General features: G+C 38.1%; 1 protein-coding gene across 1 annotated transcript in view; it reads right to left on the reverse strand.

The window, feature by feature from the left end:
* Positions 1-16,289, reverse strand: part of GABRB3 (gamma-aminobutyric acid type A receptor subunit beta3) — a gene marked incomplete at both ends in the record, with an annotated part of 192,720 nt that overhangs the window by 113,154 nt on the left and 63,277 nt on the right. Inside the window, one exon of the mRNA XM_084290820.1 lies at positions 6,201-6,248. Within this exon, the coding sequence (XP_084146946.1) occupies positions 6,201-6,248 (48 nt within the window). The remainder of the gene's footprint in view (positions 1-6,200; positions 6,249-16,289) is intronic.

Consider the following 16,289-nt stretch of genomic DNA (forward strand, 5'->3'; position numbering starts at 1 on the left):
GAGGAGGGGAGGGCGCCGCGGGGAGCGGGGGCTCGCCGGGGACGGGGCCCGGCAGCAGCCGGGGGCGGCGGGGACAGCTCCCCAGGCGCCCCTCGAGCACCGGGGCTGGCAGCCGGGGCAACCCGCGGCGCCCCCTGAGAGCCCCCCCTCACATCATGGCCCCCCCCCCCGCCCCATCATGGCCACCCCCCCTCACATCACGGCCACCCCACTGCCCTGTCATAGCCACCCCGTGAGGCCGGGGGCGAGGGGGCAGCCGCCCTCCGCCGCCTCTCAGGTGGCCGCAGCCCCTCAGGAGCAAACGCTCCGGGGCTCCAAGGGGGTGCCAGGGGCACGGGGGTGTCCCCCGACATGGCAGGGGGACGTGTGGGGGTACCCGGCCTGTCAGGTGGCTGTCGCCGTGTGTCTACTGAGAGCCGAACCCGCCGGCTCCCAGTCTTCGTTAATTACCCCGGGGTAATGAAGGGAGACGGCCCCGTGCCAAAGAGGCGTGCTGCGGGGGCTGCCCGCTGACTGTGGGGTTGCCTGCGAGGCTCTGGGTGCTCCTGGTGAAATGCTAGTTGGGGTGGAGGCAGCGCAGTTGTTGTTATTGTTAACCTCCTTCCAGGTTAATTAGGCCTTTCAGCAGGACTAATTGGCGTGGAAACAGAAGCACGCTGACTTGGCTATATTGCTTTCGGCTCCAGAGCCAGCTCTTTGTCAATGCCAATACAGGGACCTCTCTGCCATGCCCTACCGGCAGCGTAAACGTATCCCTAGCCAGCTCCGGGTTCTGGTTACACCGCGATCGGTGGGCACCGATTTATCCCAGAGCACAAAATTTTACTAGGCAAGGGGGGGAAAACAATACAATTTTTTGCACTTCTTCTCTTACAACCTGTTATACTTTCTACATCTCTTCTTCCCTCAGAGAAACTGCAAGGAAGAGGACAGACACTTGAGGAATGCTGCGTTTTTGTGTAAGGGTGAGAAAGCACGGGCAGCTTTTTGTGTCTCCCCCAACAAATTATTGAGAAGAAAGAGGAGTGCAGTCCATGTTGTATGTACTGGCCTGCAATTAATAAGAAACCTACAAAAAAAGGGGAGAGCAGGCCCAGCTTTAAAAAGAATGAAAAAACATATAGGCCATGAGGAAAAATGTGGAGAAACTGACTGTTGCCAAATCTGATTTCATTATAAGTTGTTGGGTTTTGTTGTTGTTGTTTTGTGTGTTTGTTTTGTTTTGTTTGTTTTTTACAGTGCCGTAATTACAATGATTACAAAGTAGGTGAAATCTTATCTTTTATTTGAAAACTTGAGTCGTGACATGAAGTATACCTGACTCAGGGGCTCAAACATTAAACACGTGTATGTACATACATAACTGATTTGAGGAACCTGGATCATTTTTTTGTTGTTGTTGTTTCTTCATTTTTAATACTATGGGATGGGCAGTCCTGAACACTAGATCTTTCAAAGTCTTCAGAGAAAGTGAAGTTAGGGAAGGGTACCAACCCATTTCTGTCTCCCTAAATGCCGGAAGAGAACATTAACACCAATGAAAATATTTCTTACAAAGAATTTAATGTGATTTAAAAGTGTGTTTGAACACTAATAACTTTTCTTAAATAGGATGTCAGTTTTATAACAGAAATAAAATATTTTAGAGAACAGTACTTCTGATTAATGCACTATTCTGGTACTTTGAAAACACATCTGAGGTATGAATGAATCAAAAGTGATGTAGAGTCTGACATTTTATCACTTCATTTAAGTATTTATCTTCCTGAGCTTTCAGAGCAATTGTTTCTATGTGTTTGTGGGTATTTTAAAGATAACCCAGGCTGGAGCTGATGGGACAGGAAAGTAGCTAGGGGGGTTTGGAGCATTTATTCTTTGGGATTTTGAATTCAGTTAGGCTTAGCAATAGCTGAATGACATTACAAATGAGAAATTTAGAATGAATTTCATGAAAGGTAAAAATCATCTTGACTTCTCTGTACATGTGACATTTACCGTGAAAATGGCACTTCAGGTTTTGCGCACAGAGAAGACTCAGAACACATCTTCTGTAGCACCAGTCTGGAGGTGAGGCTCAGACAAGCTCCATGGAGCACAGAGTATTTAAGGAAATGATGGATGCAAAGATTTTTGGAGAGCTGTTTAACGTGATCAGTAGGAAGAAAAAGGCACGGAAATAGGTTCCTTGTTCTGCCCCAAAATTCACCACCCTTACTCTATTCCTGGAATTAAGCTCCTAAACTTTTCCTTTCAAAAAGCAAGAAGCTTATTTCAAAACAAGTCAGGAAGGAGTCTGGCTACTTTTATTCAGAAAAACAAAGCACCCAGTCAGAGCATGCAGGTGCTAGGTCCAAGAACAGCTGAGGACGTGTCTCCTGAGATCAGCCTGAGCTGCAGGACATCAGGGTAAGGTTTTCTCTTTTGAAATGGTTTACTTTACAGCAAATACTTAAATAAGTGAGGGGGAAAGAGTTAACATGAGTTTGTGGCCTACTGGTTTGGCTGTTATCTATAAAGTCCCATTGTTTCATAATCAAGTAATTCATGAACTAATTACTGGATAAAATAAATGGAACCTGATTCTCTGCTTCCCTTAGCCACAATCATAACTCATTCTTACTCTTGCTCTTTTTCTAACATACAGTCTTTCTGTTCCAGCAAAACTCTTCCTGTAAAAGATAAGACTTCAAATGTTGTAGTTCAGGGACTAAAATTGATCATGGTTTCTGCTGCAGTGAGTGTTCTAGCCTTTAGGCCACTGGACAGTTAAGATCTATGCTCCTGATCAAATTTTGATCAATAAGGCAAGCATGGTAATACTGTTTTCTTCCTTGGCATTGCCAATATTGGTAAAGGATGCTTCAAAAAATTGATTAAGTCTAATCTGCAAAGGCAAGCATTATGTGTGGAGGAGCAAAAGGACTGCCCTTGGGCTGATGCAAATACATGTGGAAGAGTACACCTGCCAGGCCTGGATGTGAAAGAAATCCTTGGGTTGAGTGGGGTTGCAATGGATTCCTTGGCTGTGCCGGTGTTAGCAAATACTGAGGCTGCTGTGTAGCTCAGAACAGCTGTTTCTGAGGACCCAACATCCATGCTATACACATTTTGGGTGTGTTTTCTTAGAAACAGTTTGAAATTCTTGTTAGCAGCTGGACCACATTTGGTATGCTGCTGGAGTGCATTATCCACCTTAGTTTTGTAGAAAGGAATCCAGATCATGTGCTTTGAGACTGCTCTGTGAAGTGAACCAAAGCACAGTAAGTGGGAATGATCAAACAATTCAATTCATGAGCACAGTCCTGATTTGCCCTAACGTGCCGTGTGGATGCACTCATCATCTCCTTTCAGGAGGAGCTAGAGCAGAGCACACTCAGACTTGGTTAAAGGATCGAAATTGTTGAAGGCATTGGGAATGGAATGAAGAGTCTCTCAAAACTTTGGAATGAATTCTAGGTTTGTTCATCCCTCTCAATACTAGTGGAGATACAGAAGAGGAGCCAATGACTGGATCGCCTAGAGAAGGAGAAAGGTCTGCTTATAACAGATGCATTTGCAGAACTACTACTATCAGTCACCAGACTGTAGGAGAAGGACTGGCTTGAGAATCAGGGAAGAAGTATTTGATCACACCATGCAATATATCATTGAGCTCTTACACTGGAAAGTGGTACCGAGGCTTTACCTGACAAAATGAACATAACCCAACTTACACGCTGAGGTCAGAATCACTTATCAGAACATTTTCTTTTTCATTTTCCTCTCTGGCTTCTCTGTCATTTAACTGATTTTGACAGAGATCCAGTCTTATCCTGAAGCAAACTGCAATCACGGAAGGTTCAGAGGTACAAAACAGAGACAGACAGAAACTAAAGAAATGTAGGAAGAATTGCTGCTACAGCTGAAGTGTTGTCTTCTGAGGAACACAGGACATTAATCTTACTTGGCTGAGACTCATGCTGCTGCTTACCTATTCTGCCTTGCAGCAATTTTAATAGCCTGCTGGTTTAACCTGCTGAGAAGGTGTAATTAATAAAACAGGCTGGAAAAAAAAATCCACAAGAAAATTTTCAAGTTTTTTTTTTTTTTTTTTTTTTTTTTTTTTTCCCTTTCCAAGCTTGGTTTCCTTTTTACTTTATTTAATCAAAAGTTGATGGGCATTTTTTCTAAAGCACCATTCAACAGAAACTTAATGCTTTCTTCGGAAAGCTCAGCTTTTTTGCTTTTCTTTCTATAGTACCTTAGTAGAAATTGAGCTTTAGAGTGACAACAGAAGGCTGGGGAGTGGATGCATGGCATCAGGGCTTAGGGAATACTCTGCAGTTGGACAGTTTTATGCGCTGCGCTCTGGTTCTTCAAATAATGAGCAATGATTGTTGGTTATGCTATGCAAGGAAAACAGTATTATATTTACCTAGTGTATAATGTATGTAATGTATTTATCTATATTTGTCAGAAAATGTATGTAATGTTTGCTGATGTTGAGTTTACGCTGGGTTTATACTCATTGTCCCCATTTCTGTCAGGCAGATTGCAGTGTTGCACGAATCCATTTCCTTTGGTTGTATAATTTGCTGGTGTTCATTTAATTATACTGAAATATTTATGTTGTTATGTCAACAGTTCTGATGTAGTAGAGATCTTCATGTTTCAGTGGGCCACACAAGAATGAGGTATTAATCAATATGAGTAATGGGGACAAAAACCTGCCTTTGATAAGAGGCTTGACCCAATTTGTTTTGAACTTCTGTTTAATTTTCAGATGGTTATTTTTCTTCATATTCAAGAAAATAGAACAAAAATTTGCGTTATCTGAATGAATTTAGAATAACATTCCTGCACTGTTCCATCTCTTTGGAAGCAAAACCTCTGGATTATGCACATTATGAGTCAGACATCAAAATAAAAATCCATTGACACTTTGGCAGAGGAAGAAATAATTGAGGCTCTTTATAACTCACATTTTTTCATCATAAAGATTAATGATTATGCGCTGAAATAACACAAATGCATTAGAGAAGCCTTGGTGCTTTGGAAGTACAACTCTTTAAGTCTCTGTCCTGATGAAGACACAGTCTGTGTTTAGAAAAACAAGTAACTGAGTTTTGATTTATATTTTTTTTACTGCAGCTGCAGTTGAGGAAGAATTATTTTACATAGGACTTCATTCTTAAGTGTTTCTACTTGAGTGTTTTCATCTAAATCCCTTTGTCAGAAGCACATTACTCTTAAAAAAATAATATGAAGCAGTTACCTTTTCTCTCTAAGTCTGGATTAAATAGAATGCTATAGCCCCTTTCTTTGTGTTTTCATATTTAGGCAATAACATTATGAATTTATTTTGCCATAATTATTGTTTATGCATTTTTACTAGAGTGGACAAAATTTGACGTCAAAACCAAAGCTAAATTGTGCAGGACATTATACGGAGTGAGGAAGACAAGTGTTTGAATTGCTTATATTTAGTATTACGTATATTTAAAGGAAGATCAAATAAGTATTCTAGCTGATGTATCTCTATAAGGACTGGCTAAAACACTATAATACAGGGTAACAAAAAAAAAGCTACGGATTGAATAAAGTGAAACTCTGATTTATGTCTTGCTCTCTAGGTAGTTTTATTTGTTTGTTTGTTTTGTGTTGTGTTGTTTGTTTGTGTAATTTATGCTAAGGAGGGGGAAAGGAAATGTTTCAGAGTGTGGAGAGTGTGGAGGTATGTTTATACAGAGGCTACATCCCCACCATTCACTGCCAAGATGCAGCACTGTGCTTGTGGAAGTGCCTTGTTGTCTTTTTAAATGCATCCCCTCTTCCCCAAGCTGCCCTTCTCTCTGGGTCCCAAAGCACGGGCATCAGAAACAGCCACAGTTAAGCTCATAATACACAGAATGGGATCATGGGCCATATTCCATCTGTGGGATAACATGTAAATTAAGATGGCTGTGTAAGTAAATTTCTCTGTCATATTCTCTGTATACAAAGGGTAATCTCTCTCTATAAAAGGGAAACATTATTAGGTAGATATAGAATTTTGAGCATGATGATCTAAAACATTTGTTATTATTCCTTAATTTAAAGATTATGTCATGGCTCAGGAAAAATAAGGTTTTAAAATAAATGTTAATAATAGTTACTGTTAAAGAATTAACATTCCATTTATAGATAATAATCACATTTTAAACGTACTTTTTGTTACTCACCTTGTGTCATAAATTGCATATAATTTTTTGTTTTCTTCAACTGCATTCCTGAAAAGAGAGAATGAGAGAATATCATTTGCATGCCCTGTGTCCATTGCCAAAAAAAAAAACAAAAACAGAGTTTAGGGCCTTAAAGGTTTTCAGACCATCATTGTAGAAACTAGGGATAGGAAGAAAATCTTTAAATTGACTTGTTCAACCCCTGGCATCACAGCATTGTAATAATCTTTTGGAAATTGTCTAAGTGGTTTTTAATTATAGATCCATAACTCTGTTGCCAAGAAATGAAAAAGGAAAAAAGTAGTCACTGCTTTTGTGAAAAACACAATACAACAATATAGTTTCGATCAAGCTATGTGAATAATTTTCAGAAAAAAAATAAATCTAATTGATGCAGACTAACATTATCCAATTCAGTTATTTTATTATTTTTATAAGTCTAACCAAAAAATCTTACTGAAGTTGAATGCAATATATTCAATATAAAAATAAATATTTTGTGAGATTTTGAATATTTTAATGTGTTTGAAGAAATGAAATCGATTTAAAAAGGGGAAAATTTGAAGACTTGAAGCTTAATTCTGTATTTCTGAGCTTCTTCAACTGAAATCCCTCTGACTTTGCAGAAAACATTTTGAATTTTTTGACTAGAGAAGAGATTTTCTTTCTGACATTTTTGGTTTGTTTCAGAATATGTGGGAATAAAAGGATCTCCTGAAATAATGCCACTGGTTTAAGGGGTTTAAGATAGAACACAAGGAGATACTGTCTGGAATGTGTTGGCTTTGCTGGAATCAGCAATAAAATATAAGCTTTAGCTAAGTAGTTTCTGATAAGGCGTGATGAATGTAAGGGGCACTCCATAATAAATATTGATTTGTATCTTCCAATCTGATTTATGTCTCTGTGCATTACTTTACCTGTCTGCTTAGAGATGTTAAAGAGAAGGAACTAAAAGCATGGGGTAAATGATCCTGAGTATGAATGCATTAAGCTCCACTTACATGGGAAAGGTAGATATTGGGTTTGGTCCCTGTTCCTGGAATGGTTATGCATCTTGCATTAAATATGCACTGGATAAAGGATGTTAACCACTGAATATTGTGAATGCCTGATTGCTTTGTACATTGGGTGGGGAGATGTGGAGCGTCTCTCATGCCATGGATCCCCTTGTAATAGCCAGCCATCTAAAACAGAACTGGTGGAGCTGGGCAGCTTTCCAGTTAGATGCCACCATCTAGTGCATTTAAGATGCCCTAAGTTACTTGAGACACTGCATAGGGCTGCGATGTAACACAGGACCTAGAGGAGACTTACACTTTTCTGGAGAGGTGACTGGAGTCCAATGGGGATACTTTGGAGCATCTTAATGGCCAGGGATGCTTGTGTCTGGGAACTGAGTTGAGCCTCCTGGGTCAGATCCCATACAAGACAAAGATCCCCATCTTCCAATATGTAGGCTCAGTTCACTGAGTTGACTGTATCTCTGTTGACACAATGGGAGCACCCAGTTCTCATGTAGACACCTACATCTAATCTTCACTTGAATCCTATTCTTTGATACTTCTTTTTATAGGTCTAGGAATCAGGATTCACAAACCACATTGCTGTAAACTGTAAAGATCACAGTATTGCATGCCTGAGACCACACCTCTGTTGTGGTTAGATTGCCATTCTCAAGGACAGTTTTTTCTGATGTCCATACTTCTTGTCTGGTCCACCATGACTCAGAGTAGGCTTGGGGTAATTTCTTTAGCTTAGCAAACGAGAGAGGAGGGGAGGAAGGATATCAAAGGAGCATCGTTGGAGGTTGGACTCGATGACCTTGAGGTCTCTTCCAACCTAGAAAATTCTGTGATTCTGTGATTCTGTGATCTCAAGCCCCAGGATTTGCCCAAATTTACCCCCTGACTATGGTCGTATATCTCCTTTTGGTAGAGTCACATGGTCAGTGTTGAGAAGAAGTCTGGGCTCTTTCCCAAAATGTCCAAGGCCACTTGCTGGAAGATATCAGAGTAAGAACTCTACATTTGCAGAGGTTGGATATAGAGTGAGGGAGCATGCTCAGCCTTAGTCTTCCTTTAGGACTATGCTCCCAAACATAGCCAAAGGAATGGCAGCTGAAGATGCATCTTAACTGATATCCAGAAAAATGGCATGGGATTGATAGCAAATGAGCTATGGGTGGAAGAGGGCACCATTTCTACATTACCATGTACAGTATAGATGGTATACATGTAAGTGTCTGGTTTTGATTCCCTTAGCTAAATATATCCATACATATTAGATAAAAAGACACTTGCATAAATTTACAGTTTCTGTTAATATATTTATTTAAAAAATTTCAAAAGAGTGCAAACATCTTGTATGGCCACCATTTATTTTATAACTTTTAGCATCCATCAGCAAAAATGCCAATATCAGGACAGAATTAACTTAGCTTCTTTTTTTTAGAAGAAAAATTGTAATAGCAAGGGAGGCTGGGAAAACGGTTAGGCAAATGTATCAGGAAAGAATCAAATGTCATCTTTTAAATGTTGAAGTTTCACAATGGGCTTTTATTCAGACTGATAATGCACTCCATTTTTTTTCTTCTCATAGAAAAATGTAGACACATCTTGTTGTTGAAATTCTCTTATTCAGCAGAGTGGTAAAATCCTTTGGTCTCTGCATTGAAAAATGCCTCCTTGTGAATGATGAGTAAATTGAGTTCATCTCCTACAGAAGTCTCCTACTGCTGTCTGCCTGGCACCAGTAGAAGACATGCTTCTGAAAGTATTACAGAAGTAATTCCCCCATCACAAAAGCACCACATTAAAAGTACTTATATTAAAAGCACTTTGTTGTATATGAATATCATTATATAATTGATTATTCCCATTAAAATGCTTTGCATCCTTATCACAACTTTAATAAAAGAACAAAACTGCTTTGAATATTATACATACACTTGCCTAGAGCCACTATTAGCAGAGAGGCTCTGTGTGCAGCCAGGCAGTTGTTGATGGTAAATCAAATGGAGGGCATATGGTTTTAGTATTGCTGCTGGTGGAGTTTTTGTTGCTAGAAAGAGCTAATGTTTTGTATTTAGGATTATTAAACTAACAAAAATAGTAGCTCATATTTCTGCTTTTTTTTTTTTTTTTTTTTTTTCCCAGCTCCCTTCAAGTCCCACTCAGTATAATACAGGAAAAGATACCATGAGCAACCTATACTGGAAGGTTAGAACTTTTCTGAACTACAAAAAACAGCTCTTTATGGTCTTTTTTAAAGCCTGAACTGTTCCTAGATGATACCACAGTTCAGGATGTCTGTCACTGGGATTCCTCCTTACTGATGTAAACATCAAAAATTAAATGTGTCTGAGATGGTTACCATAGGCTACTTTAATAATCAATGGAAAAGAAAAACAAACAAAAAAAAAAGTCCAAAGACTGAAAGCAACTCCAAAGACTGAAAAAGACTAAAGCAGTGTAGATGAATCATCCTTCGCAGTAACTATGAACAGAGCCTGTACTTAGCTAGATGCCTAACTTTTGGGTGTGCAATATTGCATGAGATAAATTCCACCCATGGTGATTTAACGGGAAGGAAAGCTAGATGTGTTTCCATATATTGATGATATTGCCCTCCAAAAGCTTATCAGCTTATCAAGATGTCATACATGTTTTAAGTTGGATCTCCATGAGGAATATGTCTGCTAATGGAAGTTAGGCAGCAAAGAAATAGGAAAGCTGTTATATTAGTACTCTATTGCTGGAATTGGTAGTGTCTTTTAACTAAATGTAAGTTAAATTTTAAACATAAATCATCATTTTGTGTCACACCTTTAAATCTTACAAGATCATATAAAAGCAAAAATTAAGTTAAATATCATATTAATTTGAAAATAATCTTTAGGAGAGTGAAATGTAAAAGCCCCTTCTGGATTCAGGCCAGGGCACAAAGCAATGTTAGTGAATCACACAATGCTTAACAAGTACTCTTGATGTTGTGTATCTACTAAAATGATTCAGCATAAAAATATAGATACAAAGGCTAATATTTATAGCTCAGAAGATAATGCTAACAACAAGAAATAGCTATTTCAGCTTCAGATTCTGAAAGCATCTGAACATTGACACTACTATTGAGAATACTTTCCTTTTCTACTCTAAAAAGAACTCTGCACACTTTGCACAAGCCGTGTACAAACAGAATGAAAAACAAAAGGGATGCTGAACTCCCTCTCCACAGACTTGAAGAATGCATACCTAGAGGCTTTTTTATTCTGAAGTGAAGAAAATACTTCTGTTGATTGACCCACCATATACCACAGAGTCCAAATTAAGCCTGTACTACATGGCTTTGGTGCAATAACTACCAATTGTAACAGCCAGATGCAAAGCTTCAAGGTAAAACTTCCTCCTGAGAACAGCAGCTTCTGGGCTTCTACCTCAGGACTGCTCAACTCACCTTGCCAACCCTCCCTCCAGAAACTTCAGAAGCAGTGAGGCACCCACACCAATGAGTCAAAAAATTCACTTTCTCTTTTCTGAGGCGTTTCAATCCATGCTAACTGGGCTGGATATTCCAGAGCATCACTGTCATCCAGCAAGATAGGTACTAACAAATTATTTCAGCCTATCAAGATAAGAAAGTACAGACTGAAATGCCAAATGTAAAAATGGGAAACTGTGTTTAAGACTCCTGAGATATTATAGACACAGTTATTGAATTACCATTGTAGAGCTGCTGAAACCTCAGTAAGCATCAGATGATGGAGGTTTCTGCTAGAAATGTACAATTCACATAGCTATCTTTTATTTTTGAAAGTATAAATTAAGTGGATGCAAGCCAAGTTTTCATAAATAATGCCAAAAATGTTTATGTATGAGAAGCTTAAACTATGTGGCTCTAGCTGAAATAAATGTTTCAGTGAACATGATGATTTTAAACATGATTTATTCAAATGTTATGTTAAGTAAGCATTCAATATGCTTTTATGTAATGCCAATGCCCAAGTTACATGTAATTATGATGACATTATAGCATCCCTGATCTTTCATAACCTCTCTAGAAATTCATTTTTCCCAGCATCAAGCTCCACAAATAATATGGAAGTGACAATGTCACATAGCATAAACAGTTACCAGAACAATGCTTTTCAGGTCCAATTCTATGAGGGCTAGCCACTCTTGACTCCTTTTGACATCAGCCAGAGCTGGGAAGTTTAGTGTTGCTCAGAAACATGCCAATGAATTAGCAAGTCTGCAAGCCTGTTCATTGGCATTTAAGAGCAAGGTGGGAAGGATGAAGTCAGGATATGTCAGGATGTAGACTCCTATTTAATCACATTTTAAATCACTGATACTCTTGAAGTGTATAGTTCTTGTTGAAATCCATCATTTTCTATGGTTTTTTTTTTTTGTTGTTTTGTTTTTTTTCCTATCGGGTTTCCCTTTCTCTTTTTCTTTTCTTTTCTTTTCTTTTCTTTTCTTTTCTTTTCTTTTCTTTTCTTTTCTTTTCTTTTCTTTTCTTTTCTTTTCTTTTCTTTTCTTCTCTTCTCTTCTCTTCTCTTCTCTTCTCTTCTCTTCTCTTCTCTTCTCTTCTCTTCTCTTCTCTTTTCTCTTCTCTTCTCTTTCTCTTTGGTAAACATGTGAACATAACAGGACTGAACAGGACTGGTACAGTATTGTATAAATCTGTGGTCTACCCACATCCTGTAAACTTAGTGCTGTGCTGCTCAAAGAGCTTGAGAGATAGATAAAGGTACAGGAAAAAGCAACAGGGATGATTAGATGTATGAAATGGCATCAGTAAGAAAAAAGAGACTTAGGCTGAGACTGTTAAGTCTGGAAAACAGATGAGGAAGGGGAGATTTGATAGATGTATCTGAAGTCACAGACTGCATAAATGATCATTTTTTATTGCTTGTACTATATATATATATATATATGTAAAGGAGCACTCAGATGACCAAGGCAATGGGTCTAAAGCAAGCAATACAAAGTCCTTTTTCACACAATGCATAATTAAATTGTGGAGTTCATTGCCACAGGAAGCTGTGGAGGCCAAAGTTATAAATGGGCTCAAAAATCCATTAGACAAATGCATGAAAGGGAGCTCCATCAATGGCTATTAAAATCAATGTTTGGAATGCACCCTCTGGCCGAGGAAGTCCATAAACCTCAGACTGCCTGAAGCTGGAAGGTTATACGTAGGAAAGAATTACCTTCCATCTGTCCCATTTCTTATGCTCTTCCCAAAGTATGTGCTACTGCCCATTTTCAGATGCAGGAGACTCAACTGGATGCAGATTTGGCTTGAATCCATATGGGAATTTTTTATGTTTAGTGTGAGCAGAAATACATGTTCTTGATCTACTGTCGCTCAGACCTAAAACAATTTTCAGATCTTCAACTGTCCTGCTGTTTGCATTACTATACTCTCCACAGATAAACCAACGATTTTGTTTCTCTGTCCTTATGTCAGCAGTTCTTCATCCCAGAAATTCACGCAGTTGCATATTTCAGGTTTTTGTTCTCCCACCACCTGAAGCATTTGCATACGTGCCAGAATGATCAAAAGTTTGACATTCCTGAGCTATTAGAGTGCTGTCACAAAATACATGCGTTCTTTTAAGAAAGTAAGAAAGAAAAAACCTTTCAGATGCATTTAGTGTACATAAAATCCTGTAAGGAAAAAAAAAAAATCCCACACCCTCTCTACACTTTCACAGACCAGAATACATATGTATTCAGCAAGTGTCCTAATTATAAAAAGTGTGAGATGTACTTCTCAGTACAAGGATTGTGCACCTTTGATGTGAATTGGAGTGCATTGCAACTTCAGTAGCATGAGAAATTCGAAATTCCGACTTAGAAAGAAACCCACTCTCTCAATCTCTTCAATTTCTTTCATTTTTTTCAAATTTTACTTTAGTTTTTCATTTTCAGAATGAAGGGTAGTAGTCCAAGTAAAATAAAAATTAATTAATGAAGAGTAGTTGATACCACTTCTGGACAGCTCATGACTGTAAAGGCCAGCTGCCCACAGGGGGACCTTAGCTTTTCCATGCAAAGTTATATGGGAAGCAGAAGGGAGCCTTGAGTCTCATCCTTGTGTCCAGCTGGGGATTTTAAATGTTACTCAATGACCTGTATTACACAACGTAGAGGTCATCCTGACCCAAAGTTATGACAGTTTTGAATGAAAGTAGTGTTGCTAACAAGCTCTGTGCTGAACTTGGTGCTGTTCTACAATAGCCATGCCAATGAGCACATCTATTTGACAGGGCCCATTAGGTAACCCTCAGGTATACTTTTAGTGCCAAAATTTAAGGTACCCTTGTTCTCCTTAGAATTTAGGGCTTTTATTGATCATTCCTTGGATTGTGGACAGTCACAGGAGACCCAAAAAATTATTTCTTTTGTTCTGTTTTGAAAAATAAAATTCTAGAAAGAGAAGATAAAAGTTTTTTCCATGAAATACCCAAGTATTATATTTATTTGAAAAACTGTCATGAAGAAGAAGAACTTCTCAGTCCATTCTAAACCACTGTGAATGGTATTGTTTTACAGAAATGTGTGTAATAGGGTTAGGAATGCCCTGACATAAACACACACACCAAACAATGTACTTGTGCAGACAAAGCTAGCTTCCAAATTGTGCACTGAAAAATCAAAAAAAAAAAAAAAAAAAAAAAAAAAAGTCAAGATGTTGAAGAGGTATATGATCAGAAGAAATAATCAGTTGGGTATATGCATGATAATACTTCCTCACAGGTTGCTACTGTTTTGTAACTACAGATCAGAATAATTATTCTAAGTGATCTTTAGCTCTTTTGGTTGTTTAGGTAGGAAGTCTTTATAAATTTAAAGGCTGTCAGCCCACAGTGTGTCAGGAAATTTGAATGTAAGAGCCCAGCCCTAACATTTACATTCCTAGGTTATGTTTCAGAGCTGGTTGTAACTGTTAAGAATATTTCTTTTGGGACCTTTAAGTGCATTGTATCATAGCCTCGAGCTATACTTTCTTTCATCCACAACTCTTCTTTAAACATCAGAAGTTTTGATTTAAAAGAGAAACAAGATGGTAACAGAGTGTATGCATCTCTCCATTTTCCCTACTTCGTGTCAAGTGTGAGGGTGAGAGAACTGTAAAGTTTAGTTAAACAGTCATGGCAGGCTACAAAAAAAAAAAAAAAATTGGAAATGTTCCATGAATCGGAAAACATGGAAATGGTCTTTGCTTTAAAAATGAATCAGAGGAACTAACAGCATTTTTTACAGGTTTTTGAGATGTGACTGTACATGTAAACTGTCCTGAATATACTGGGACATCCCACCATCTGTTGCAGGAGTCCTTTATTGTAATTTAATGCTTTTAATAAGGCTCAGTGGAACTTCCACAGATGAAACTTTTGTTTAAAATGCAAAATGAACTTCTAGTGACACTGAAAAACTCTCAGTGTCCTCTTGACTTTGCTAAAAAGGAAAATATTGACTTTTAAGAATTAAGTAGTTGAGATATTTTTATTCAAGTGATGTTTCAAAATTCCCTCCATCTATATTTTAAAACATGGTGAAGTGCTTTAGCATGAAAAAAAAAAAAAAAAAAAAAAAAAAGACTGCTGAAATCCAAAACACATTTTTCAATACCTCAGCTCATCAAGAATTTTATGAAGAGTTTTGGGTAAGTCTGAAATACTTTTTTTTTTTTTTTTTTTTTTTTTATATATAGCCAGAAAACAACAACAACATCTATTCATACTCCTTCATTTGTTCATATTCATGCAGTGTCTATTCACCCACTAGATTCTCTAAATTGCCTGGCTTTATTCATCATCTTTAGTAATTGTACTATACATGCAAAATGGCTAAAAGGATTTAATATGGTTTTAAGCTATAATTGGCATTTTTCTTTCAAAGCTCTCAAATGTTGCATATATGTAGTTATATTAGACGATGTAATACTGAGGCACATGAAACCTCAGAGAAGAAAGTGGGTATTTCATCACCATTTAAAAATCCCACTTAAGGAATATGGGTCAAGCATCATGGAATTAAATCATTTGTCAATGCTATCCCACGAGTCCTAGTTGTAAGGTTTCCCTGGCAGATAAGGAGGAGAATGTGTCTCCTCACACCCAATACTTTGTTCTGTTTTCTAGGAAACATAGGTGGTATTTTCCACCCATGAAAGCAATTCTATATTCAAGAGTGCTTTAGACAAAATAAATCAATTCAACATCCATTTTACAGTACTTCAGACATTCTGATACTCTTCATTTTGGCATGCATAACTCTTTTATAGATGTACATGATTAAATATAGATTAACATTGAACTAGAGATTGCTGAAATTTAAGAGTTATGGAGGAATTGACTTCCCACTGAAAGCTGTGTGCCAGTGAATGCAATTTTGGTCATTGGGCAAATGAGACACTAATTCCTCCATACCAGAAAAGTTCTCATTGCTCCAAAACTACCCACTTACTTCTTGTTCCCTTTCACCACTACCCTGAATCCTTTTGAAGTTGGGCATGCGGAGCCCCGGCTGAACAGGAGCACAGTGAGGCTGTCAGGATGTGCTGGGTCTTCACTACTGCTGGGCTTGAGGGAACTGCCCACTCTCCTGGTGGCTCTGTAAGTACTTGCCCTCTTCTTTCTCACTTTCTGTAAGTTTCTACAGGAAATCACTGAATAGGATATGCAATGTTCCCACTCTTACAAGCTCATAGCTGTACAGAGATTTGCCATTTCACTAGGTGTCTGTATACTTAGCAGCAGCTTTAAATCTTAGCAGAGTATCTTGGTAGAAATGTCCATAATGAAAATAAGTTATAGTTCACTGAACTTTAGATCCAATTTCTTTTTTTGCTTTAGAAATCAGTGTCATATTATGCTTTACAAATTTTCTTGCTTTTCATTGAATGCATACAATCCAATAACTTTCAGAAAGTTTAAAACCTCATTCTTTAAAACAGTAGCAAATTGAACAAAACACATACTTCATCAACGTTTATTCGTTCCTTAACATGATCCCTTCAGTATTAAATGAAATCGCTATAAGTCCACTGTAATTGATGCTAGACTGAAAGAGGAAC

Source organism: Netta rufina, assembly GCF_964035555.1.
Source record: "Netta rufina genome assembly, chromosome: 1".
NCBI classification, from domain to species: Eukaryota; Metazoa; Chordata; class Aves; order Anseriformes; family Anatidae; genus Netta; species Netta rufina.